This window comes from Rhododendron vialii, chromosome 3a (assembly GCF_030253575.1).
Source record: "Rhododendron vialii isolate Sample 1 chromosome 3a, ASM3025357v1".
In the NCBI taxonomy this organism is placed as follows: Eukaryota; Viridiplantae; Streptophyta; class Magnoliopsida; order Ericales; family Ericaceae; genus Rhododendron; species Rhododendron vialii.
The window spans coordinates 22,102,809-22,126,779 of record NC_080559.1 but is presented as its reverse complement, the minus strand read 5'-3'; the positions used below and the strand labels follow the sequence as shown (position 1 = coordinate 22,126,779).

The 23,971-nt window shown below is 37.3% G+C and overlaps 4 protein-coding genes and 1 long non-coding RNA gene across 41 annotated transcripts; 3 read left to right on the top strand and 2 right to left on the bottom strand.

Annotated features, from left to right (window-relative positions):
- Window positions 1-1,802: 1,802 nt before the first annotated feature.
- Window positions 1,803-10,290, bottom strand: LOC131320448 (uncharacterized). The gene is made up of 2 exons (XM_058351162.1): window positions 9,530-10,290; window positions 1,803-3,295 (listed from the first exon to the last, which is right to left on the bottom strand). Exon 1 carries the CDS (start codon window positions 10,261-10,263, stop codon window positions 9,826-9,828), a length of 438 nt encoding a protein of 145 aa, XP_058207145.1. The 5' UTR covers window positions 10,264-10,290; the 3' UTR covers window positions 1,803-3,295; window positions 9,530-9,825.
- On the top strand, window positions 4,175-7,619 carry LOC131320449 (flowering time control protein FPA-like). Of its 37 annotated transcripts, none has more exons than XR_009198251.1 (4): window positions 4,175-4,592; window positions 5,653-5,741; window positions 5,894-5,966; window positions 6,518-7,619. XR_009198251.1 is itself a non-coding variant. In XM_058351164.1 (4 exons), exons 1-4 carry the CDS (start codon window positions 5,715-5,717, stop codon window positions 7,441-7,443), a joined length of 240 nt encoding a protein of 79 aa, XP_058207147.1. In that variant the 5' UTR covers window positions 4,421-5,714; the 3' UTR covers window positions 7,444-7,619. The 37 variants fall into 37 exon arrangements, 3 of the variants coding, with proteins under 3 accessions (XP_058207147.1, XP_058207148.1, XP_058207146.1); XR_009198253.1 differs by having other exon boundaries at window positions 5,648-5,741; XR_009198249.1 differs by having other exon boundaries at window positions 4,175-5,104.
- A 679-nt stretch (window positions 10,291-10,969) lies between the features above and the next one.
- LOC131320447 (uncharacterized) lies at window positions 10,970-11,286 on the top strand. Its single transcript, XR_009198236.1, has 2 exons — window positions 10,970-11,110; window positions 11,208-11,286. It is a non-coding gene; the product is annotated as an uncharacterized LOC131320447 (long non-coding RNA).
- Window positions 11,287-12,431: 1,145 nt separating this feature from the next.
- Window positions 12,432-13,349, top strand: LOC131321217 (protein FAR1-RELATED SEQUENCE 3-like). Its single transcript, XM_058352220.1, has 2 exons — window positions 12,432-12,920; window positions 13,047-13,349. The coding sequence occupies exons 1-2, from the start codon at window positions 12,432-12,434 to the stop codon at window positions 13,347-13,349; spliced, it is 792 nt and encodes a 263-aa protein (XP_058208203.1).
- Window positions 13,350-15,506: 2,157 nt separating this feature from the next.
- LOC131321216 (uncharacterized) lies at window positions 15,507-22,048 on the bottom strand. Its single transcript, XM_058352218.1, has 3 exons — window positions 21,799-22,048; window positions 15,684-16,006; window positions 15,507-15,533 (listed from the first exon to the last, which is right to left on the bottom strand). The coding sequence occupies exons 1-3, from the start codon at window positions 22,046-22,048 to the stop codon at window positions 15,507-15,509; spliced, it is 600 nt and encodes a 199-aa protein (XP_058208201.1).
- Window positions 22,049-23,971: the final 1,923 nt, after the last annotated feature.

Sequence of the window (23,971 nt, the reverse complement as noted above, 5' to 3'; positions counted from 1 at the left end):
GTGGTTGAGGCACCCACTAGCTACAAACCTGGCTTACCGAGAGAACTTTGAACCAACAACATCAGGAGTGCAATTAGGTGTCAGTACAAAGGAGGTCAGAGGTCAAAGTTCAACTCATCTTCCAAGGGGATAAATACAAGTCAGTGTTTGGAATGCCTCCCTTGAGTTACCTTAGGAAGAGACTAGTAAGAGTAATATTCGATGCATCCTTAAAGTGAGCTTCTGACTAAAGTCGATAAACAAGCAATGTTGTGTCTGTTAAGGCTTCTCTTTAGTCATTAGGGCGAGTGATCCCCTGGTAGCTAGCCCAAGTAGAACGGCTTTCCTTATCGCCATAATGACTACACAAACTTTTATACCATAGGTGTTGCATGGCTGTCGTCAGCTCGTGTTGTGAGATGTTTGGTTACTTCACAAACCTGCGAAACTGCCCCTTAAGCTGATCAAGCCACCATTGCGTTCCCAAACACCCTAACAATACTAACTTTTGCCCATAAAAAAATAAAAAAAAACTACAAATCCTGCGTCTACGATTGTGTTCCCAAACACCCACTTATATCCTACACCAGATTTGTACGCCCTCCACCAATCCCATCGGATATGCAATCCAATCGCATGCCTAATCTCACCAACCAAATAGACTCTAAAAAACCTGCTCAAGAAAAAAAAATTACTCTAAAAAACAAGACAATGTGCGTCCACACTTTACTCGACAATACATTCATTGATTCATATGTTTGGAACGATCGACTAAAGTTGAATAGAAAGCCAAGACAAGGGTATCAAACAAAGATCAAAGCAACATCAATGTCACTGGAAAGAAGTACAAGTAAAAGCATGAATTTCCAAGCGAGAGAACAAATATGAGAGTAAATTCTACACGCGCGGAGGGTCCCTGTAGAAAGCAATGCCCGCCAAACCAATGAGAATAGGGCAGCTCAAGCTAAAAGTGGGCAACCATCAAAAAGTTAAATTCATTTAGGATTCTGTGGAGCACAAACTTGATTATGAGAGTTCTATAGTCAAAAGTTAATTATAATCCTTTAGAATAATATGATAAAAAAATAATATCTTCACACCGGTTCAAACAAATTGAAAATTATAGCACTTAATTTTTTTAGACTGTTTATATATTAAAAATAGGGAATTGATTTTCACATCCTTTTAGCCGCCTTCACTTTTTTTTTTAATCTTTATCGACTTGAATTTGCTATCTTGCCATTTATTCAATACATTTTTTCACACATTCAAGGACAATATTATAAATTGATGCAGATAAAAACAAAAAAAAGGAGTGAGTGGCTAAAAGGGGAGTGTGAAAATCATTTTCTTAAAAATATGGTTAAAAAATTAAGTTATCCAACTTTTAACCCGTTTGAAGCAGTGCAAACATCTTATTATTCTAATCATATTATTCTAAAAGGTCGTAGTTAAATTTTCTCTTTAGAACTCTTATAATTAAGTATTTGCTCTTTAGTTGATACCCTATGCAGCAGAAACTTGATTATGAGAGCTCTAAAAATAAAAATTAATTATGACCCTTTAGAATAATATGATCAGAAAAATAATATATTCGCACCGGTTCAAACGGATTGAAATTTATGCACTTAATTTTTTTAGACTTTTTGTATATTAAATATATGATTAAAAAATTAAGTACTCCAATTTTCAATCAGTTTGAACCGGTGCGAAGATATTTTTCTGATCACATTATTCTAAAGGGTCATAATTAACTTTTGACTTTAGGACTCTCATAATCAAATTTTGCTTTACATGATACTAAATGAATTTAACTTGGGGAATTTGCACTTACACCCCATGTACTTACATATTTTGGCAGATACACCCCTCGTACTTCAAATTTAGGCACTTACACCACTTGTACTTACGAGTGAAGTGCAACTGTTAAAAATCCCGTTAAATTGGATGGAAAAATGAGTGGCGGGAGTTTTCCCTCCAAAATGACTGCAAAAAATGCCTAAAATACCCCTAGAAGCCATTTATAACCAGTCCAGAGGTCCCTTTTCTCCCAAAAACAGAGCATAGGGAAAATTTCTCACTCATCCACTCTCTTCCCTCACAAAATGCCAACTTCTCAAACATCAAGAACACCATCAAGTTCAAGCCAAATAACGCACCCACGTTGCCTTTGTGGTAAAGTTGCCTTCGTGCGGACATCTAACAAACCTACAAGCATGGGAATGAGGTTCTACGGATGTGCTAACTATTGGATATGTATATTGATTTTATTTGTGAATTAGTAGCCTATTGGGTATTCATAGTTCGTGTGTGTGCAGAAAGGAAAAAAATGTGGCTTTTTCGAATGGATCGATTCTCTGTGTGATTGTGAAAGAGATGAGCTTGTGCAAAAGATTGATTTGCTAGAGAGGCAGCTTGATAAAACCAAGGCAGAAGAGAGAAGACAACGAGGAATGTTGTGGGCTACCTGGCTTCTTATCTTATGTTTTCTTATTGCGTACTTAGCTAAATAAATAGTGAGGGTATTGGGTAATCTGAGCATGTAGTATCAATGAAATGCAATATGTAATGTAAGCAAGAGATGATCTGTAATGGGCTGTTTTGACCATGAATGAAATGCTCTGTTATTACCAACAAAATGCCTGCATGAAGATCCAGCAATCATAGCAAAAAATCCCAGCAATTACATTGTCAATCCAACAATCATACCAAAAAAACCCAGCAATTACATTATCGAAAGCCACAACATATAAACCCAGCAAAAAACAGAGTTCAAAGGTAGATATTCACCAATAGATACCAGTTCAAATACCAGTTTAGATACATGCCAGAATTTTCCAAAACAGAGTTCAAACATTACCAATTACCTACCAGAGTTAACAAAGTTCATACCAGTTTACTCATACAAGAAATTCCCAAAAGATAGTTCAAACCTTACCAGTTACATAAGTCCATAAACACTGCTAGAATTACCAACATAATTCCCAAAAATAAGTACTAATTAAGAGAGGCAGTTTAGTTAGGTCTTGGTGCGATCCACCCCCTGGCAGTTGCCCTTCCCCTTCCCCTAACCACATTTGCAGAACCTTTTCCCCTTCCTCTAATCACATTTCCAGAACCACGACCTTTGCCACCAATGCAAGGCAACTTTTCCCTTGCCTACACAACTAAAGTGTCTTCAGTTAAGGAACTATACTAGAACTCTAACACCAGTTTAGGAACTACATTACAACATCATTTACCTTGGTTTTGTTTACTGTGGATGAACTAGTTTTGCTTTGTTGAGTATAAAACCCCCATTCTGGTTCCTTAAATACTTGTACAGGTTGAGTGTAAAAACCAGGGTTCACAGTGTGGACAGAATCCTAGAACACATAATACAATATATGAATTCTACATACATAACTGAAGACATTAATCCTAGGTACATAATAGAAAACATTATTTACATTATTTACCTGAGTGGAGTTGGCTCTCACAATTTGCTTTCCATTTGGTGCCTAATATTAATAGCATATCAATGGTTAAAACTGAATAAATTATGATGATATCGTAACAGTAATAAATTATGACGATATCGTAACAGCAATAAATCATGACGATATCGTAACAATAATAAATCATATGTGCATGTGTGACATTCCTAACAGTAATAAATTTTTACCTGAGACGATGTCCCTTTTTTTTTTCCAGTAGCTTGGAATTAGGATGGATGGGATTTTTGCATGATCTCAAATTATGCCCCTTCTTCAAACATTTGGAGCATGATATCACTCTAAACCTCTTTGACACTTTATTTTCATTTGGGGGTTCATCTGCCCTTCTTCACCTAAGTTTCCTTGGTCTACCACTTAGCTTTCTCATGAATGGAGGCTGAACTGGTTCAGAACCTGTTTTGACCCAATCATGTTTACCAGGAACAGGGTTGATCATAAATTGGTATACACTCAAGTATGTATCCTTTGTATACCATGGATGTATGTAGTCCTCTGGTTTCTTTTTGTTAAAGGTTATGGCTGCAACTGCATGTTTGCATGGTATTCCACTTAGATCCCACATTCTACATCCACAAGTCATATCTTTCAGGTCCACATTGTATGTTGTGTCATGACAGTCAACCTCAAATTTGAATTCCCCAGAAAAATGTGGAAAACAGTCCCACTACTACAAAATGGCATAAGATCACGGTCCAAAAACTAAGAAGATCTCAATTTTTGTAAAAGCGTGATAAAATATCATAGACTATAGTTTTAATCTCAGTTATAAAAAAAACTGAGATGGAAAGATTTTTTAATGTTGGTAATTTAAAAAGTGAGATTGTAACTTAAAAAATAGATCTCGTTTTTAAAATACTGAGATTGTTTATAAAAGAATATATCTCATTTTATAAAAACCAAGATAAAAAGAACTTTTAATCTTAGTCATTAAAAACTGAGATTGTAAGAATATAAATAATAATAATAATAATCTCATTCTCGTTCGTCTAAATAAACGTGTGGGAGTCTCAGGACCCAATTCTCATTCGTGTCAACCAGGTATTTCCTCATTGAAGACGATTTTTGCGTCGAAGAAGCGGCCACTGTGCGATTTCCTCTCTCTCTCTCGATCACCACGTATTTCATCTCCCCTCTCTCTCTCTCGATCGATAGTTATACACACGCACAAGCACATAGGGCCATCGTTCAATATCTATGGGTTAAACCCTAATTGTGTATAGAAAAATGTATTGTTTGGTTTCTCTCTCTCTTCTCTCGATTCGTCACTTTTTCGATCTAAGGTTTAGGGTGAAAATTCGGCTCCTGTTGTACATTAATTTCTCATGCATGTGCCTTTCTCTCTATATGGATATGTAGGGTTTTGAGGGTTTAACACTAGGTTTGGATAATTTTGTGTCGTTGTATGAACCCTGAACTTCATATTCAATGTGAGAGAAACAAGAGGTCTTGTATGTTTGGGAACTTTCTTCTAAAGCATTCAATTTATCATGAATTTCTGCCTCACCATTCACTTTCCATACACAAGGAGACATATGTGTTGTATAGTCTCATGAACATATTTATGAAGGAAGAAGCCATAGCCTAGGGTACTATTGATGCAATTGGATTGATCACCGACTATGTTTCAGGTTTGTGGATCAAAAAGCTCTGTTTTATAATCGGCTTTTGGTCTGATATACTGTTAGAAGAAGATTTACGAGTGTTGTAGGCTTATATTGTATAAACTACTGGATTGGCCTCCTAGATTTTCTAGTTCAGTTAGTTTAAGGAGACATGGTTTGGTGTAAAAGTGGTTCTTTGGTGGTTCTTGTTTGGTGAAATTTGTTATGGGTGGATGTTTAGCTAAGGATTTTGTTCAGATGAATAATGTCTGCATTTAGTACGAGACTTTTGCCTTGCCCTCTAAGTGTTTGTTTAAATAACTCACCCAAAACTTTGTATTGCTATACAGAGATCTTCTGCTTGTTAATTACCTGGAAAGCTTGGGAAATGTGATTAATAGTTGCGGTATGGTCTTGGAGCTCTAACTTGTGATGGTAGTTTTTCTTGTTTGCTGAGTATTGAACTCATTTTGAGCTCTTACTGTTTTTCTAATTAGGTTTTTTTTTTTGGTTTGTTAGCACGTTTTCTTTTCTTATATGAAATAGTAATTCCCTGGAGTTTTATGATAGTCTAGATCGTCGATGGGCCTGGAGTGTAAAGCTAATTAATTTCTTGGTAAATGGAGAAGAATGAGTGATGCTGAACAGGACGAGAAATTTTGGGGTAAGAGAACTACGCTATCAGAATTTACATCGGTCATTCACGTTTATACTTTTGGTAATTTCCTCTTACTTCTAATGCTTTCTTTATGGTCAAAGCCACTTAAGTCACATAGATGTTCTAATATATGATAAAATTGGTTTGCTATACGCAAGGTTGGACTTAGGATCTCTCAAAGTCTTCACATTATAGCAGTTCCAACTCTTTTGAGAGCTTTTCAAATGATTGGTAAGTCTTATTAACCCTCATACTTCACCATGCATAAAACAAGTATTGATCGCTATTGTTTTGACTAATTCTATTAACTACATCCTATATGACTTCTTTAATGCTTGTGGTATGATGTGTGAATAAACTGTTTTGCCCAAAGTGATTATCTGACGTTGATGATCTGTTCTTGTATTTGATAGCTTATTGTGTGTATAACCTTTGCTGTACTCAAATGTGCTTCTTTCATCATTACATGTTTTATCCAGTTCATTGTGGGATTGCTTATGGTCTTCGGAGATCATGGACTTCAATGTGCTGCTTACATATTAAGTACTTAATTAGATTCGTTGGGAGATTGCTTTTGGTCTTAGGAGATCATGGCCTAAGTTTGCTCTGCTCTCTATCCATTTAGTATTTCCTTACACGTTTGGTTTTTCGAATTTCCCTAGTAGATTCCCAGTGGTACTTTCCACTTACTCAGAACTCTGTAATTAGATGTGATAGGTGTAGGACATGAAGTATTTGTGCTTTCATTTCTTCTATTGATATTGAGCTTTTCTATCCTATAGTCCTATCGTGGTCAATTGCTCGGCCAAAACAGGCCTTCACGTGTTAGCAAACACTGCATCGAGGCCATGGGATTCACTGTTGTTTACTTTTTGCCTGATAGTGAAGAGGATTTTGTATCGCACACTGAGTTTTTGCAATATTTAGGGAAAAACAAGCGGGCTGAGATAGCCATATTTGATGAATGGACGGCCTTATTTTTGGTTCCCCCGTCAAATTTTCTCTCTAAGGTGCTTAATGTCACTGGCCCTGAATGTCTTTATGGGGTGGTTCTAAAGTCAACACATCATAACCCTAGTAGTACATCCATGTAGATATTAGCTCGTATCTGCTACTTGAATTCGAAGATGAGGTGACCATCACAAACTAAAGATTTCTTATACTGGTGGAGGACAAAATGAAGGTCTACTACAGGTTTTGGACTTCATGCCACAATTTCTGTTTTGTCCCTTGTAGAAAGCAATCGTTGTGATAATACCTTAAGGCCATTTGGATCATATTTGTTGAGAGTGGAAAAAAGGGATAGATATATAGTTTGCTGATACAGTTTGCTGATACATTTTCTTTTTCCTCTACATATTCTAACATATCTGGGCAGAGGTGCAGGAAACAAGCCCTTCATTTGTATAAAGAACTTCCCTACATATCTTTTCCCTACACATCTAACCAAAAAATGCCTTTTAATGTGCAAGTGAGATTGCGTATGATTTTAGAAGTTGGATGTTACTAAACCTGCTATCTATTCTAAGCTAAGCATCATAGATTCTTTCATATTCTGTTTTGTTATATGTTGATAACTTTCTTTTAGTCCTTGTCAGAACATAGACTTCGAAGTTCATTGATCCATTTCTTATTGTTTGTTATTATTCAGGCAAATGCAGTAGATGCCCTTTTGAAGGGAGCTAGTTGTAAGGATTGTTTGGAGTGATTGCGCACATGGGCGTGTCACCCGGATTATATTACTTCTTAGGGTTGTTATTTTGTATGTTATTTTTCAGTTTTCATTGTATAGTTTCTACTCTCTTTGTTAGGTTGTGGTTGTACCAAATGTTTCTAATTCAAAATGTACGATCAATTTGTCAGCTAATATATATTTTTGATTTACTTATGTCGTCATAATTTAATTGTAGACGTTGGGTGTTATCTAATTCATAAAAAAAAATCTATTCAAGAAAGTACCTCTTATGTAGAAGTGAGACTATATATGGGAAAAAATAATCTCGGTTTTATGTAAAAATGTGGTCTCTTTTTTTTTTTGCAATAACCATGGTTTTAGGTAAAACTGAGATGATAAAATGGTAAAGATCACGGTTTTAGAAAAAAACTGAGATGGAAAGAAGTTAAAGATCACTGTTTTAGGAAAAAACTAAGATGGAAAAAAGTAAAGATCGTGGTTTTAATGAGTTTTAATCACGGTCCTACACTGTGGTTAAAAGATATGGACTTTTGGTTACACCTTGATAGACCACGGTTTTGAAACTGAGGTTAAAAGTGAAAGATCACACCAAAAAACTGAGATCTTTAACACTTTTTCTAGTAGTGTCCTTTGCAGCTGTAATTTTCCCCTCTAATTTCTTTTTCTATCTTAGGGCAAATGGTCCCAGTGAACTTCTCCATTCCCATTCTCTTAACTTGGAATCTACCCATCAGCTTCTTCCTTATCCATTCCAATATAGAATCTATTGGTTTGTCCCTAGCCTCAAGTACATAGCTGTTAAATGATTCACTCAAGTTGTTCACTAGGATGTCACACTTTGTGTTTGTCCTGAAATGAGACCTAGCCCATTGTTCTGTAGGGATTTTTTTCAACCACAGATGTGCAGCCTTATCCATCTTCTCAATTTTCAACATATAAGCTTCATGCTCCCAAACAGTACCTGCTGATGCTGCCCTCCACATTGCATCTTTCAACTCTTTTCCCGTAAATAGCTTTCTGAAGTTGGCATAGATGTGTCTCATGCAGTACCTATATTAGACACACCAATAGTTGTTAATGAGATATATTATTATGTCTTGTAACAATATTGATGCAGGGAAGCATATAAGAAATTGAAGAATTATGCAACAAGGACAATCAATAACCCTAGAAAGCGTAAAGTAACCATACTAAAATTATTACAGACCCATAAAATAGAGGAAAAAAAAGAGTATTGAAAAAAGAATGGGCTGAAACGGAGTTTCCTACGAAAAGTTATAAGCGAAACAAAAATAGCCCAAAAATGGTTCGAAGGCCTGTTCAGAGGCCCAAACGGCCTCAGAAGGCTAAAAAAACATGCGGTACATGGCCATAGACCATGTGTCTTGATCGTTGGGCCGTTTCGGATCGAACCCAAGTGGGCCCAAAGCCAAATTCCTCGGTCAGTTATTTACGAAAATATCTACTAGTAGGCCTTGGAACTTTAGCTACTACATTAAATATTAAGATGTATTATATTTGGTTTCACATATTTAAAGGAAGAGATTTAGTACCTGTGCTCTGCATTTGGCATCAACTCTTTAAAGGTTTCAAGCAAACCCTTTTGCCTATCTGATATGAAGCTCCATCCCCTCTCTTCAACTGTGCCTATATCCTCCATCAATAACTTTGAGAACCACGTCCAGGATTCTTTTGTTTTTGCCTCTACCACAGCAATGGCTATAGGGTACATATTGACATTTCCATCTCTACCCACTGCACTCAATAGTTGTCCCCCATAAATCCCTTCTAAGAAAGCCCCATCAAGTCCAATCATGGGTCTACACCCTTGCAACATACCCTTCAATTGTGCATTATATCTCACATACAATCTAGAAAAAACAGGGGGCAAATCTGGTCCAAGTCTGTTAACTGTAAGTTGCAAACAGCAGTTGGGATTATGTTTCATAACAGTCTCAAGGTAGTCACGAAGGGTATTATACTGCTCTGTCATGTCCCCATCAATGACTTCTCTGGCCTTCCTTTCGGCTCTGTAAAGTTGCCACTTGCTGACATCCACTACCAAATCCCTCCTTATTTCTTTCTGAAAGCAGTCAACCTTTTTATATGAATCATCCATCAACTTGTCAATGTATTTCTCAGCAATGTACTTGGAATTAACAAGGTGATTGCTGTAGGTCCTGAGGCAATAGTGTTTAGGGTGTATTGACTTAACCTAAAATGTCCTTTCCTTTTGCATCGAAGAAGCATGGACCCTAAACCCACATTTTTCCTTACATTGCACTATAACTCTTGAACTCTCATTCTTTACAAATTCATGATCATATCCCCATTGCGCCTACACACTCTCTAAGTGCCTTTCTAAACGCAATAGCATTGCTGAATTTCATTCCCCTAGTTATCACATGCTTTTCCATGTCCAAAAAATTCTGGGTCATTGGTCTTATTACTTTCCTCATCTAATCCTTTTATGGTATGCAATTCATCATCATCACCATGGTCTGATAACCAGTCCTGAAGCTTTAACTCCACTAGAGTTGGCTCCACAATCTTCTTATTTTTACCATCATCCTTAGGTTTGAAAATATCATCATAATCAGGCCCTTCAAGGTCCTCATATAGCCAACTAGGATTATAACTATCATCATCATCATCATCTTCCTCTTCTTCCTCTAGTTCATAATCTGGGTCAGTTTTTTCACCTTCATCTTCATCTTCATCCTCATTCATTGGTCTACTTATAACATCTAGTGGTATACTTACATCTCCATCCACTTGCACACCCATATCATTATTCTCTTGCACACTTACAACCTCATTATCCTCTTGCATGCTTACAACCTCATTATCTGGCCCAACAGTTGCATACATACACATCACATTATCTGGCCCACCATAGCCATGACCTCTTTATCATATTTTATCTTTTTAATCCCATTCTTGAACCCTACCACCCCAGGCAACAAGTAATACATCTCAATCGTGTTTGGATACCCATAACGCATAACTAAGTCCCTCAAGTCGAAAAATGAACAATAGTCAGGATCTATATTGTCAATCATCTCAACAGTACCCCCTAAATACATGGTGGAAATTGGGGTTTTGTTGAAATATCCTCCATGATGCAGTTGAATAGGCTTGTAATTAGACATCCTGGATGTATGTAATACTCAAACACTCAAATGGGGGACCACTATGTCTAGAAAAGAAAAAAAAATTAAACCACCATTTTTTAATCGATTTTCCCCAATTCTTAATTGTGAAAATTCCCTTACTTTAATATACACAAACATATACACATGCAATTCCCCATGAAAAATATGTATATATACTGTAGATTTTGTAGAACCCTAGAAGCATATACACACACACACACACACATATACACACAGAGCACTTCCTCTGCGGATGCTCGCAAAAGCAAAAAATGTGGACTTTTCATTTGAGCCGTTGGATCTCATCCAACAGCTGGGAAAAGAGAAGGGAATTTGTGGGTTAAAACAAGCCATGGGTCGGGTAAAGTGGTTCGCGGGTCATTCCGGGTTAAAACACACGGATCTCCTTTCCCTTACTTCTCTCTTTCCTGACAGACGAGTAGAGAGAGAAAGCGGAGAGACGATATTCAAACGACGAAGAAGAAATCGGAGAAGATCCAACGACGAAGAAGAAATCGAACAAGGTATCTCCCTCTCTCTCTCTCTCGATCTCTCTCTCTCGTTCTAAATTTACAAGAAGCAAAAACCCTAACCCTCTCCATTTTCCCCTTCTCTGATCAGGGCTCGATTAAAGAAGATTAAGGCTCGATTAGGTTTCGATTACAGCTTGATTTTAGAAACCCTACACGATTTGAACGAGGTAACTCCTCTCTCTCTCTCTCTCTCTCTCTCTCTCTCTCTCTCTGTATTTTTTTATTTTGAGTTAGGGTTTATTTCGTTCTTTAGATTTTTTTTTTTAAAATTTCGAGAGTGACTCACATCTGGAGGAATTCCCCAACATTGCTGGTATTTCCCCAACATTGCTATTTCTTGACTCTTGATATCTTCTAATTGTTCGTTTTCTGATCGTTTTCTGCCTGTCCGGAACTTAGTTGAATATTTGTTCTAATAAGAGGGTAGCTGATTTCTTTGATCTTTATGGGGAGTGACATTAACTAATGGATATTGCTTGTTCTTGCATATTCTTCTTTCTGTTTTTTTTTCTTTCTGGAATTTAAAATTTGTGGATTTTTTTTGAAGTGTTTTTATTTTCCTAGAAAAAATGGTTATTTTTGAAACCCTAACTGATTTATGAGGATTGGTTTGATTCTAGGTTAATTGACTGAATTTTTTTGTATCGGCTTGTTGGTAAATGTTGGAAAAAAGCAAGTGTTCATGCAATCAAGTTTTCTTGAGTTGACTCTGCTGCATTGTGGCTGTTTATAGTCTTCAATTATGTGATTTTCCTCTCATTTTATAATGCAGTGTTTGGAAAATTTGAAAGAAATGGACGTAGTCTCACCATTACCATCTGAAACATGTCAATCATCTGCCAATTCTTCTAAAAAATCTTACATTCCTCAAGTTAAGAATGACGTGATACCAAAAATTAATCAAGAGTTTGTCAATTTTGACGTCGTTCATAAGTTTTACAACAATTATGGTAAATAATCAGGATTTGGTATACGAGAACATTCTAGCAAGAAGAATGGGGGTAAAGAAGTCGTTAGGAAATAGTATGTTTGCTGCAAACAAGGTCACTCGGCGCCCAAAAAACCTGTAGAAAATAGTGGATCCTCTAAACGACGTCGGGGGATAATTAGAGAGGGTTGTGGTGCGAAATTAGCTATTGTGAGATCCAAGTCCGGTGAAAAGTATGTTGTCTCCCAATTTGTTGAGGCACATAACCACCCTCTTACGTCTTCAGGGAGGACGCATTTGTTGCGATCTCATCGCAAAGTGATAGCTACCAAAAGAGCTTTGGCAGAACAACTATCATAAGCAAATGTGCCAACTTGACAACAAATGAGTATTTTCGAGGTGCAATCCGGAGGTTTGGAAAATGTTGGGTCCGGACTGCAAGATCTCTATAACACTGAAAGGGATATAAGGACTGCGTTACTAGGGCAGGACGCTGATATGTTGTATGAGTATTTCCAAATTCAACAACAAAAGAACTCAGGGTTTATGTTTACAATGGAGAAAGACGATGAAATGAGGTTCACTCATTGTTTTTGGGCGGATGCCACGGCTAGGAAGTCATACCAATATTTTGGAGACATTGTGGTTTTTGATACAACGTACAACACAAACCGATACCGTATGATCTTTGCACCTGTACTAGGGGTTAATCACCACAAGCAGACTACGCTATTTGGGTGTGGGCTTTTAAGTGACGAATCGAGTGAATCTTTTGAGTGGCTATTTAAAGAATGGTTGAAAGCAATGCCAGGAGGCCCATCCAAAATGATCATAACTGATCAGGATCCGGCGATGACAAAGGCATTTGCTAATGTTCTTCCAACTACACACCATTGATATTGCATTTGGCATATTGTGAGTAAATTTTCTGAAAAGATAAGTGCATTATCTTATAAAGATCATTATGACGAGTTTAAACAATGCATATGAAATTCTGAGAGCCCTGAAGAGTTTGAGGCTAAATGGGCAGATGTCGTACAGAAAGCCAACCTATTCTCCAATGAATGGTTGAAAGCCATGTACAAAATCCGTGAGAGATGGATTCCGGCATACATGAAACACATGTTTTCCGCCCACATGACTAGTAGTCAAAGGGCTGAGATTTCTCATTCTTTCTTCAAGAAGTATGTTTCGTTAAATAATTCATTGTACGACTTTGTCACGCGGTTTGCTAGGGGGCTTTCTCACATACGACATAATGAATATGATTTGGATCATAAAGATCTCAATGAGAAGCCATAACTGACAACATCATTTCCCATGGAGTCCACAATGAGTGAGTTGTATACATTGGCCATATTTCATAAGTTTTAAGATGAACTCTTCCAAAGTGGGGCGTACATGGTTAAGATAACACATGAGGATGAACACTATCGTTTCTACACTATTCAGAGGGCAAAGGTGAGTGGTTCAAGGGTTCGTAATCTTTTGGTAAATAAGTCATCAGAACATGTAAATTGTAGTTGTAAGCTGTTCGAATTTGACGGAATTCCATGCTGGCATTTATTGGCTTACTTCAATAGAATGCAGATTCTTGATCTGCCTGATGAGTTAATTTTGATGAGGTGGAGGAAATTGGCAAAAATTAGAACAGTTGTAAATGATTTGGGTGGTTCTGTCCAAGAAATATGTGGCACTTCTATGTTCGAAAGGCGAAATAAGCTCTTCAAACTTGCTTCTAGTGTAATTGATGACGCCGTATTAACTGAAGACGGAAGTGAGCTTTTGGAAGAAGCTTTGGGTTCGGTTTGAAATAAGCTATGTGCCATGAATCTTGGAAGCGAAGGTGGAAAATTGAGTGCTAGTGCTAGCCAAGTGTCTATTCCTCGTGAACATATTTTTAAAGTTTCGCTTCAAGTTAGGGCAAAGGGTTGTGGTAAGCGATTGAAGGGAGGAAAAGAGAAGGTGGTCAAGAAGAGTAGGCGTTGTAATGGTTGTGGGTTAATAGGACTGTCATATGACAAAAGAAATTGTACAAAACTTCTCAACATGTACGTGTATTTGTTTCTTAATTCTACATTGTCATAAATTTGATTGTTTAGCTGTTAAAATGTTAATAGTCGTATTTGTGTCATAGTTCTTCTCAAGATGTTAGGATGAGTGACGAGGATGACGACGAGGACGAGGACGATGATGACGTTGACGTTGACAATGAGTGTAAGTGTTTGTGGTACATCTAAGTTTATTTCTTTCGTTGTTCTTACCTATTTTTTCTTCTATTGATATTATTACTTATTCAGGTTGCAGGATAGTTTTTGGATAGTGATCTGTTCTATGGCCGGTTGTGCTTGCCTGCTGCTGTTTTGTGTGTAGTCTAGCAATCTGCTCTTCTGCTACAGGTTGCTGCTCTACGTTGCTGCATTGGCCATGGCTACTGCTATCCCGTTGTGTCCCGTTGAATGTTATTTGCTTGTTTGGAACTGTTCGGATTAGTGCTTGTTTGGAACTAGAGCTATGTTTTTTCTTATGTATGGGATGTATTGTGCTCGTACTATAGTTTGTTTTTTTGTATTGTTGAAAGTTAGTGGCAACTTTGTGATAACTCAGGTACAATCTGGAATTTACACTATGAGGGAAAAAAATACTAGAATCTGTATGCATTGGACAAAATTAAGTCCAAATTGGTGCACTTTTGGAATTTGTAGTTGTACTGGATTCCTTGTTGTTGTACTGGATTTAGGACATACATATATGTGTTTGTGATACTTGGAGTTGGAGTTGAAAGCTGTTGTGCTGTTGATTTGTGTGGCAAGAATTTTGAGGACCTCATACAGTTAAATGTAGGGAGTAATGCATGGCTATCTGAATTCTGTAATGCAAATGGGTATATCCAATTTCCATTTTTTTTGCTTTGGTATTGAGTTTACTGTGAATATGGACAAAAGGTTACCCCAGATTGATGATGTAACTTAACAATTTGAAGTTCTTGTTAGCTTCATTTTCTGGTAAGGTTGTGCCTCTAAAATTAAACAAAACAGCACCATGTTTGGAAGAACGTATGAAAATTGTAGGATTGGATTGTGGTTTTGAAGGTAAGTGGCTGTGTCATATTTGACAATGGTTGCAAGTACGTGTTGCAATTCCGAAGATGGATTAAAATGAAAACCACACTAGAGCATTTAAATGATAAATATGCACAAATAACAGATGGGATATACTTGCATACTACGGCAACAAAATAATGAACTTGAGTTGCTCTCGAATGGTGTTCGAACCAGTCAGCCAAGTGATCGGGATAAAGGAAGCTGGTGTAGCTTGCAAAATTTCTTGACTAACCGAACTCCTACTTCTGGGCCAACTCCACTCTCTATCTCTAATCACTGAGCTGATTTTAGCATGCAAATACCTTCTCATATTGAACCTAATTGTTTCACGAAACACAAGATAAAGAGGTACCAATTATCCAGCCAAAGATGACTTTTCATTCTTTGCCACCAATATTACATTATATCAATTACAAAACTAACTACCAAAAGTATCTCTCTCCAAGCTAGAAATTTTGTTAAACATAACCATTACATAAACCAACTAGCAGAAAATATACATGATGACCAACAAAATTAAAATTCCTATTACAGCCCCAACTGTGAGCATTGCAATGTACACGCAATGTTTGGGCAAATTGGAATGAGTTTGGTCATCCATGTTTGCTTGCACGGGTATGAGCAAAGGTGGATAATCGGTCGAGAGTTGAGCAAGTTGAGGAGACAGCAATTGCACATTGGAATGAGCTTCAACATACACAGTCCAAGCATTATTTGCCTCTTCCAATGAGAGATACTTCTTAAATACGGCCCCAAAGAAACGAGTTACTTGTTCGCTATAAGCTATCCAACTTTCATAGATTCCGGGGACCTTTCCAACAAAAACAACATAATAGAACCTTTTTTCTGCCATTCCTAGAAAAAAATTCAACTTGATAAGCAAATAAACAGAAAACAGGATTTTAGAGGAAAGAGCACTCAACTACTCGTGAAGATATACAAAATGCATCCCAAAAGCTGGTGGTAACCATATTTTTATCATAAACCATCACCGTGCACACTAAGAGAAACTGGTTTGTTTGAAGTACCAGGGTAGACTTCCGTCAAATGGACATGCAATCGTCTGACTTGACCTCAAACAAATTTTACAACTACTAGAATTTGCCTTAAAAAAATTGACAGATGGGATATAGACACTACCTATCTTTATAGGCTAGAAATGATGTCTTGTTGTTTTTCGAAAACTAACCATGCTCTCAGAGTCTTATCCATTACTTTACATTGCTATTTATCCTTGACACCCCGAGCACAGTTTTTTCCTAATTCGATCGAAGCATAAACTTTGAAATTTGAAACTAGTTGAACCCATGTCCAATGACTAAATCCTAACCTCTAAAAGCAAGCAATATGCATTAGTTAATGTCACCCCCCATAAATATCACAAAAATCAGCTGCCCTCGTATCAGAACAATTATTCATCTAAGTTTCGGACAAGAAGAACAAGATCATAAAAAGAAAAAAAAGAAACAGCAAACTGGAAAAAAAAAATCCGGTGTGTACAAACATATTCCTTCTTGTCGATCCATCTCCATATCTGGTTTCACAAAGCATAATATCAATTTATACCGATTTTCAAAGTTCCGGACAGGCAGAAAAAGATCAGAAAATGAACAATCAAAAGACATCAAGAGTCAAGAAATAGCAATGTTGGGGAAATATCAAGAACCGAAATAGCAATGTTGGGGAAATACTTGCAATGTTGGGGAATTCCTCCAGATGTGAGTCACTCTCGAAATTTAAAAAAAAATAATCTAAAGAACGAAATAAACCCTAACTCGAAATAAAAAATACAGAGATCAAGAGAGAGAGAGAGAGAGAGAGGAGTTACCTCATTCAAATCGTGTAGGGTTTCTGAAATCGAGCTGTAATCGAAACCTAATCGAGCCCTGATCAGAGATGGGGAAAATGGAGAGGGTTAGGGTTTCTGCTTCTTGTAAATTTGGAACGAGAGAGAGAGAGAGAATGAGATACCTTGTTCGATTTCTTCTTCGTCGTTGGATCTTCTCCGATTTCTTCTTCGTCTTTTGAATATTGTCTCTCCGTTTTCTCTCTCTACTCGTCTGTCAGGAAAAGGAGAAGTGAGGGAAAAGGGATCCGTGTGTTTTAACCCGGAATGACCCGCGAACCACTTTACCCGACCCATGGCTTGTTTTAACCTGCGAATTCTCTTCTCTTTTCCCAGCCGTTGGATGAGATCCAACGGCTCAAATGAAAAGTCCGCATTTTTTGCTTCTGCGGGCGTCCACAGAGGAAGTGCTATATATATACACACACACACACACATACCTGTAAAACCCTATATAATCTTTCAGATTAAACGTAGATGACAGCACCTAACTTGGTTTCTTTGAGATATCTCTTCCTTCAATCCATTGATCGTGAGCCAGAGGGATGATTTCTTCACAATTAGGAAAGAAAGTTGTGTCTGTGAAGTGTAGAGATTGAAATAGGGTTCGCTAATGGATATAGCGTAGAGAAAGAGATATAGGGTTCGCGACTATATATAGTGGGGAAAGGGCTTTTAAGTCTTTTCATGACCTCCATTAACGCCATCCAAGCGTTGCACTTCACTCGTAAGTATAAGGGGTGTAAGTGCCTAAATTTGAAGTACGAGGGGTGTATCTACCAAAACGTGTAAGTATATGGGGTGTAAGTGCAAATTTTCCATTTAACTTTTTGCTGGTTGCCCACTTTTAGCTTGAGCTTTCCTATGCTCATTGTTTTGGCGGGCATTGCTTTCTACAGGGACCCTTTGTGCAGAATTTACCCTCGGGCACAAAAGACATATCCCAAGCTCCCAAATTTAGACTTTCACTATCAACAGAAAATTTTGGAACAAATGCATATTTGTAAGGTCGTTAACTTCAGGATCCTAGAATATATGTATGAATTGGCTTGGACACGTGATAATGCGAAGGTTTCTCTTGTACCCGAAAAGTACTTGTGCCACATGCAAAAGGAAATAGGAAAATGCTACTCACACAACGTACACACACAATTAGAGCTGGGCAACGAACATGAAACACGATAATATGATACAAACCGGATACGAAGTTAGCGGGTTAGGGTTAAACATTTTTGACACGAAATACGAAAATGACATGACTCGTGAACACAAATTCTAAATGGGTCAGGTTCGGGTTGAACACGCGAGACACGAAATTGACATAACCAACATGGTTACTAATCTATGTCACCCATTAACATGAACATATATACATAATATGTGGTATATCTGTAATTCTATATAGAGTTAGGCAACAGACACGATAACACGACACGAACCGGACACGAAGTTAACGGGTTAGGATTGAGCATTTTTGACATGAAACACGAAAATGACACGACTCGAGAAACATGAATTCTAAATGGGTTAGGTTCGGGTTGGTGGTTTGTGATACGAACCCGATTGACATGATACGAACACGACCCGACACGACCTGTTACCTAGGTCTACACATAACTCACACAACCGCTGACATCATACCCAAAACGACGTCGTTTTGTTAAAAAAAAAAAAACCCAGTCGCCCTTCCCTTCTCATTCTCCTTAAGTTCAGTCCTTCTCCTCACAATCGTGAATAGAGAACCACCCCATTTCCCCTTCTTCCTCCATTGACGCTAAAAATTTCCAAAGAAGAGAGAGAGGGTTTCTCCATTGATGCTAAAAAAAACCCTACTATTTGACTCTGGTTCTTTAGAACACCAACAACTCTTGAAGCCATATCAGACTCTGGTTCTTTTTCTTCTTCTTCCTCCTCTCCTTGGCTATGATCGGAAACCCCTCCAAGACTCGCAAACAAAGACGACAAGAACACCTGAAGACAACCGTTGAGTGTCTCTCCTTCCGTATCCTTGGACGCCACTTCGATCGAACAACGGGTACTCTTCTCTCTGTCTCCCCCTCTCTCTCTCTCCTTCCTTATTTCAGATAGATAGATTACCCCCACTATTTACTCCTCATCCTCATCAATTAGTGGGTTTCAAATTGAAAAACCCTAAACTGTTGTGCTGCCAAAAAAAAAAAAAAAAACCTAATTCGAAAATTTGAGAAATCCCTAATTCTAAAATATGAGAAACCCTCTTTCTTTTCTCTGAAAATTTTGAGCATCAATGGAGGAAGAAGGGGAAAGGGGGTTCTTTGTTCACGATTATTAGGAGAATGACTGAACTGAAGGAAAAAGGAGAAGGGACAAGGGACAAGGGACAAGGGAAGGGCGACTAATTTTTTTTTTTTTAAAACAAAACGATGAAGGGAGAAGGGAGAAGGGAAGGCCGACTATTTTTTTTTTTTTAAAAAACAAAACGACGTCGTTTTTGGTATGACGTCAGCAGTTGTGTGTGTCTGTACGTTATGTGAGTAGCAATTTCGAAGGAAATAACACAAATAGATCAACTTCTGACACAAAACATTGATATTATAAGGAATAAATAATAAAGGGTAGTGATAATGTCAAAACTGTTTTTGTTAGTACCAAAATTTCAATGCATAAAAGTTTTATACATTGCACATGGTACAAGCTTCTTGTGCACTTGAATTTTAGCACCAACAAAAATAGTTTTGGCATTATTATTTTCCATAATTAATAGAAATGAAACTCGTATTGTTCTCTTCGTCTAACAACCATACACAATGACCATCAAAACCCTTCCATAGGTCCGAACCGTAGATCATCACCTCTAGAACATGTAAAATACACATATATACTTTAAATAGCATAGAAAGATAAAGAGAGAGAGTTCCGCTAAGGTTTTTATTTTTTAAGTATTTATTTTTTATTTTACGAGACAAATCATCTCCTCACAATATATAATTTTTAATTTCAAAAATAAGAACTTATTTTCCATTGAGGAACGGGGCCAAAATATATCTATTAGTAGTTTCCATTGAACTAAAGAAAGAAAAAACTCGAAATAAATCTAACCAGATGAAGAGAGTTTGACAGAGGTTTGGTACTAATTATCTGGAAGTGAACGCACCACTTTATCTGTATTGATCTTTTGAAATCTCATCTACATGCCGAACGCTTAATCTGTTAAGAAGAAATAGGAAAGAAAAAAACAAAAAAACAAAATCAAATACGTACAATTACGTACCACAAAAAATGTGTACACATGGTTAGTTTGATACTTGCAATTGCGATGAGTGTCTAGAAGACATTTTCTAGAAGATAAAGAGGATTCTAAAGATCCATGTCCATTATGCTCTCAGTTACCTCCCACTCCTTGTAAATCTCCACTGAGGCTCAACCCTCATCTGATGTTGGTCCTTCTGCTCAACCCAGTGGGTGTTTTATGTTCACCCCATCCTCTAATTGGACTGAAGCAAAATTTTCTCCTTTGGAGTTTCATAATTCTCAGGAAAGGACAATCCACCGTCATAAAATTCCAGACCCTACTACCATTCTCCCTGATGGTAGTACCAAAGCAGTGTCAGCAGCAAAAGCAGCAATAAATTGGCAGTCAGCAAATTCTCTGGCTCAAAACAAAATTCTCTAGAAAATTGCTAACTCTCAGCAAAATTTAAAGAATGTTGTCCATAAGAAGTTATCATCCTTGGAACTTCTTATCAGAGATTTGCAGCAAAAAATTTAAAATGTTTACCAAGAACTTCTCCAGATGGCATATGCCAACCAAGCATTTTCAACAGCTTTTTACCAAAAGGATACTGAAATGAAATATCTAAAGAATCAACTTCAATCTCTCCAACCTCAACAGTATTCTCAACAAAAAGTCCATTTGACATGTTCGCATTTTCCTCTCAACAAATTTTTTTTGAGTATCTTCAAATGTCTCAACCCTTACCCATAAACCCTACATCAGAATTTGGTGACTATAGGTCTAATATTTTTGAGAGCTTGTCAACCTTTCTTCCTTCACCAAAAAGACCATCTCCATCAAAACTTCCTTTTTCAAACCCCAGATAAAATGAAAGGAGCAAAATTAAAGTAGCAAGAATCTTGCAGCTTTATTACTTTCTTTCACTCATGAAAGCAAATAAACATACACCACACAAAAGAAACAGCTGACATGAATACATGGTTGTCACTCCCAATCACTTTCTCCATAGTAGCCTTCAATTCTGTCGGTCAAGTAATACTGGTCCAAAAGATAGGAAATATTCTGGCGCCATTCTTCTAGATATGTATTATTGAATTTTCAATTTGCAGTTTTATAATGGAGGAGAGATGAGGGAACTTTTGCAGACGTCAATCCATTGCGTGAACAGTGTTTGAGTCATGACAAGATAATTCCCGCTGTCGATCTGGATTCTCTGAGACTCTGGATATGCAGAGAGTAATATAGTGTGATACTCCTTTCGCCAAGTGATAGAACCATCTGGATTAGGAAGACTTCTGTTGTTGCTCAAGCAAGCTTATCTGAAGTACTCTTTTTCCATCTGAAGGTATTGTTAATGGAGGAAGGGTTTTGGCTATGGCTTTGAGGTCTTTGACAGCTTTGGTACAAATGGTTGACCAAGGAGGAGGGTTTTTCTTTAGTAGAGCTGAGAGACGATTACAGTATTGGGCAAGTTTGGGGATGAAATCAGTCATATAGTTAACAATTCCAAGTAACTGTTGAACTTGTTTGACTGAGAGATTTTCATCTGAAAAATGATCAAGCTGTGAGGCTGAAGGGTATATTGACCTTTAGAGATATACATCCCTAAAAAATCAATCTCTGGTTGGGCAAGAAACATCTTTTCCTTTGAGAGCATGATACCATGAGTTTGAACCAGGGAATAAAAAATTTGTAGTAAGACAGCATGAGACTCAATATCTAGAGAAAAGAGTAGAATATCATCAATGTAGACGAGTGCTGAAGACAGAATGGAAGCAAATACCCGAATCATGGCCTTTTGAAACAAGGATGGAGCTGTTTTTATTCCAAAAGACATAACTGACCACTGAAAGTGGCATGAATACTTCTCCAAGGAAGAGGAAATTTGTTATCTTACAGAAAATAATTCAAAAGCTGGTAATTGATAACCAGGCAAAGCTTTCCTCTTATCTGCTCTGTCTTTTTGTTTACATAAAATGCTTTACATGCCCACTGAGAGGTTGTGAGCTCAATCAAACCTTCTGACTAGAGTTGCTGGAGCTCTTGGAAAATAAATTGATAATGTTCTGGGTTCATTCCAAGATGGGTGGCTTTGGTGGGGTTGATATCTTCATTTTTCTTAAAAGGAAGAGAAATGAAGAATTCTGGGTTTTTCCATAGTGGGTTGGAGTATTTGGTGAGGAACTAATAATGGAATTCAGCACAAGAAGTTAGGATTATGACTTCTTTGATGGAGGAGAAATTTTCTATGGAAAAGAAATTTGGTTGAGTGGTCCATGGTAACAAATAATTTTTGTATTTCAAGCCTTTTTTGAGCCAGGAGACTTTGTTGAGATTTTGAAGAATATCAAAGCTTGACAATAAATCTTTTCCTAGGAAATCAAAACCATAAACTTGGTGTTTTATGGTGTATCTAGGAAAAAGTTAGATGGTTATTGGCTTACTAATCAGAGTGATGACAAAAGTTTCTCCATTGGCTATTGTAAAGGGTCTGAACACGATTGCTAATAGGACCTGGGGAGAATTGCTGGGTTGAGAATGGAGGCTGCAACACCAGTATCAAAGAAAGCAATAACTGGTATAGGTTTCTCATAGTTCCCAACCAAGATTTTGACATTGGCTAAGGATTGAGCCAACATGATGTTTGAGAACCCAAATGTTTGGATTTCACAGGGGAATGATTCAGAATCATCAGAAGAATAATCCGATTAATCTGAATCATCAAAGGTAAATGTCAGGACTACTTCAGTTGTTGCTTCAACATCAATAGAAAATAGGGATTCGATATCGGCATCTTGAAGATCATGATCAATGAGAGTCAAAGAGCTCACCATTTTGTCTCTTGCTGCTTTATTTGGACACTGTTTGGCATAGTGCCCATTCTTTCTACATATGTAGCAGCGATCAGACTTTCGCTATCCTCTAAACTTTTTCTTCTTGAAAAATTTCCATTTTTTTCTGGCGTGAAAACTTACCAGATTTTGAAAATTTCAGAAACTTGCCAGGAGATTGGAACTTCCATTTTTGAAAGTGTTTGGATTTTCGATATGAGGGACGGCAAGAACACTTTTTGTCTTTGCACCTTATAGATAAGTCTGGCCGGTCACATGCTTTGCCAAGAAATTTTTCCTGTTCTTCAAGAGTTCTGAGAAATTTCTGGCGATTGCACAATTTTTCTAAGGCAATTAAAGAGTGCTGCCAAGAGATGTTGTATTTAGCGTCAATCCTTTTGTTGGAAGTAACCTTGTTCTCTCATTTCCCAATGGTTCAGGAAGGGAATTGAGAAAAGCTTGCTTGAGGTTGACATCATCCATGCCGTTGAGAAGATAAAATTTTTGAGACATATGGTCATAATGAATCTCCAAGTCTTTTCTTTTGAATGAACAACACTTCATGCTGAGATATTCTTCTCGAACAAACTCTTTTGTGTTGTTATGATCTACAAGAAACTCAGTATGTAAGACTGAGATGAATTGATCAAGGGTTGGCAACTGTTTAAGCTGTAGCTGGTTGGGGATGAAATCAGCCATATAGTTAACAATTCCAACAAACAGTTGAACGTGTTTGATTAAGAGATTTTCATTTGAAAAATGATCAAGCTCTGAGGCTATGTGAGGCTGAATGGTATATTGACCTTTAGAGATATGCATCCGCTAGCTATCTGTTCTTTCATTACTAGAACAGCCAGTGCTATGCTTCCGGTTCCTTCCTTTGAGTGATGGAGTGAGTATTGTTAATAATTTATTTTAATCAAAGGGTA

Excerpts from the sequence above, each read along its gene's own strand:
- LOC131321217 (XM_058352220.1), top strand. The coding sequence starts at position 12,432 with ATGAGTATTTTCGAGGTGCAATCCGGAGGTTTGGAAAATGTTGGGTCC. Across the intron at positions 12,921-13,046 it reads TGACAAAGGCATTTGCTAAT|AGCCCTGAAGAGTTTGAGGC; the intron begins GTTCTTCCAACT and ends TGAAATTCTGAG.
- LOC131321216 (XM_058352218.1), bottom strand. The coding sequence starts at position 22,048 with ATGTCTTTTGGAATAAAAACAGCTCCATCCTTGTTTCAAAAGGCCATG. Across the intron at positions 16,007-21,798 it reads AGGGATGTATATCTCTAAAG|GAATGGCAGAAAAAAGGTTC; the intron begins GTCAATATACCC and ends ATTTTTTTCTAG. Across the intron at positions 15,534-15,683 it reads CAATGCTCACAGTTGGGGCT|AATGAAAAGTCATCTTTGGC; the intron begins GTAATAGGAATT and ends TTGGTGGCAAAG.
- LOC131320448 (XM_058351162.1), bottom strand. The coding sequence starts at position 10,263 with ATGCAAGAGGATAATGAGGTTGTAAGTGTGCAAGAGAATAATGATATG.
- LOC131320449 (XM_058351163.1), top strand. The coding sequence starts at position 5,715 with ATGCTGAACAGGACGAGAAATTTTGGG. Across the intron at positions 5,742-6,517 it reads ACAGGACGAGAAATTTTGGG|TCCTATCGTGGTCAATTGCT; the intron begins GTAAGAGAACTA and ends TCTATCCTATAG. Across the intron at positions 6,746-7,386 it reads CGTCAAATTTTCTCTCTAAG|GCAAATGCAGTAGATGCCCT; the intron begins GTGCTTAATGTC and ends GTTATTATTCAG.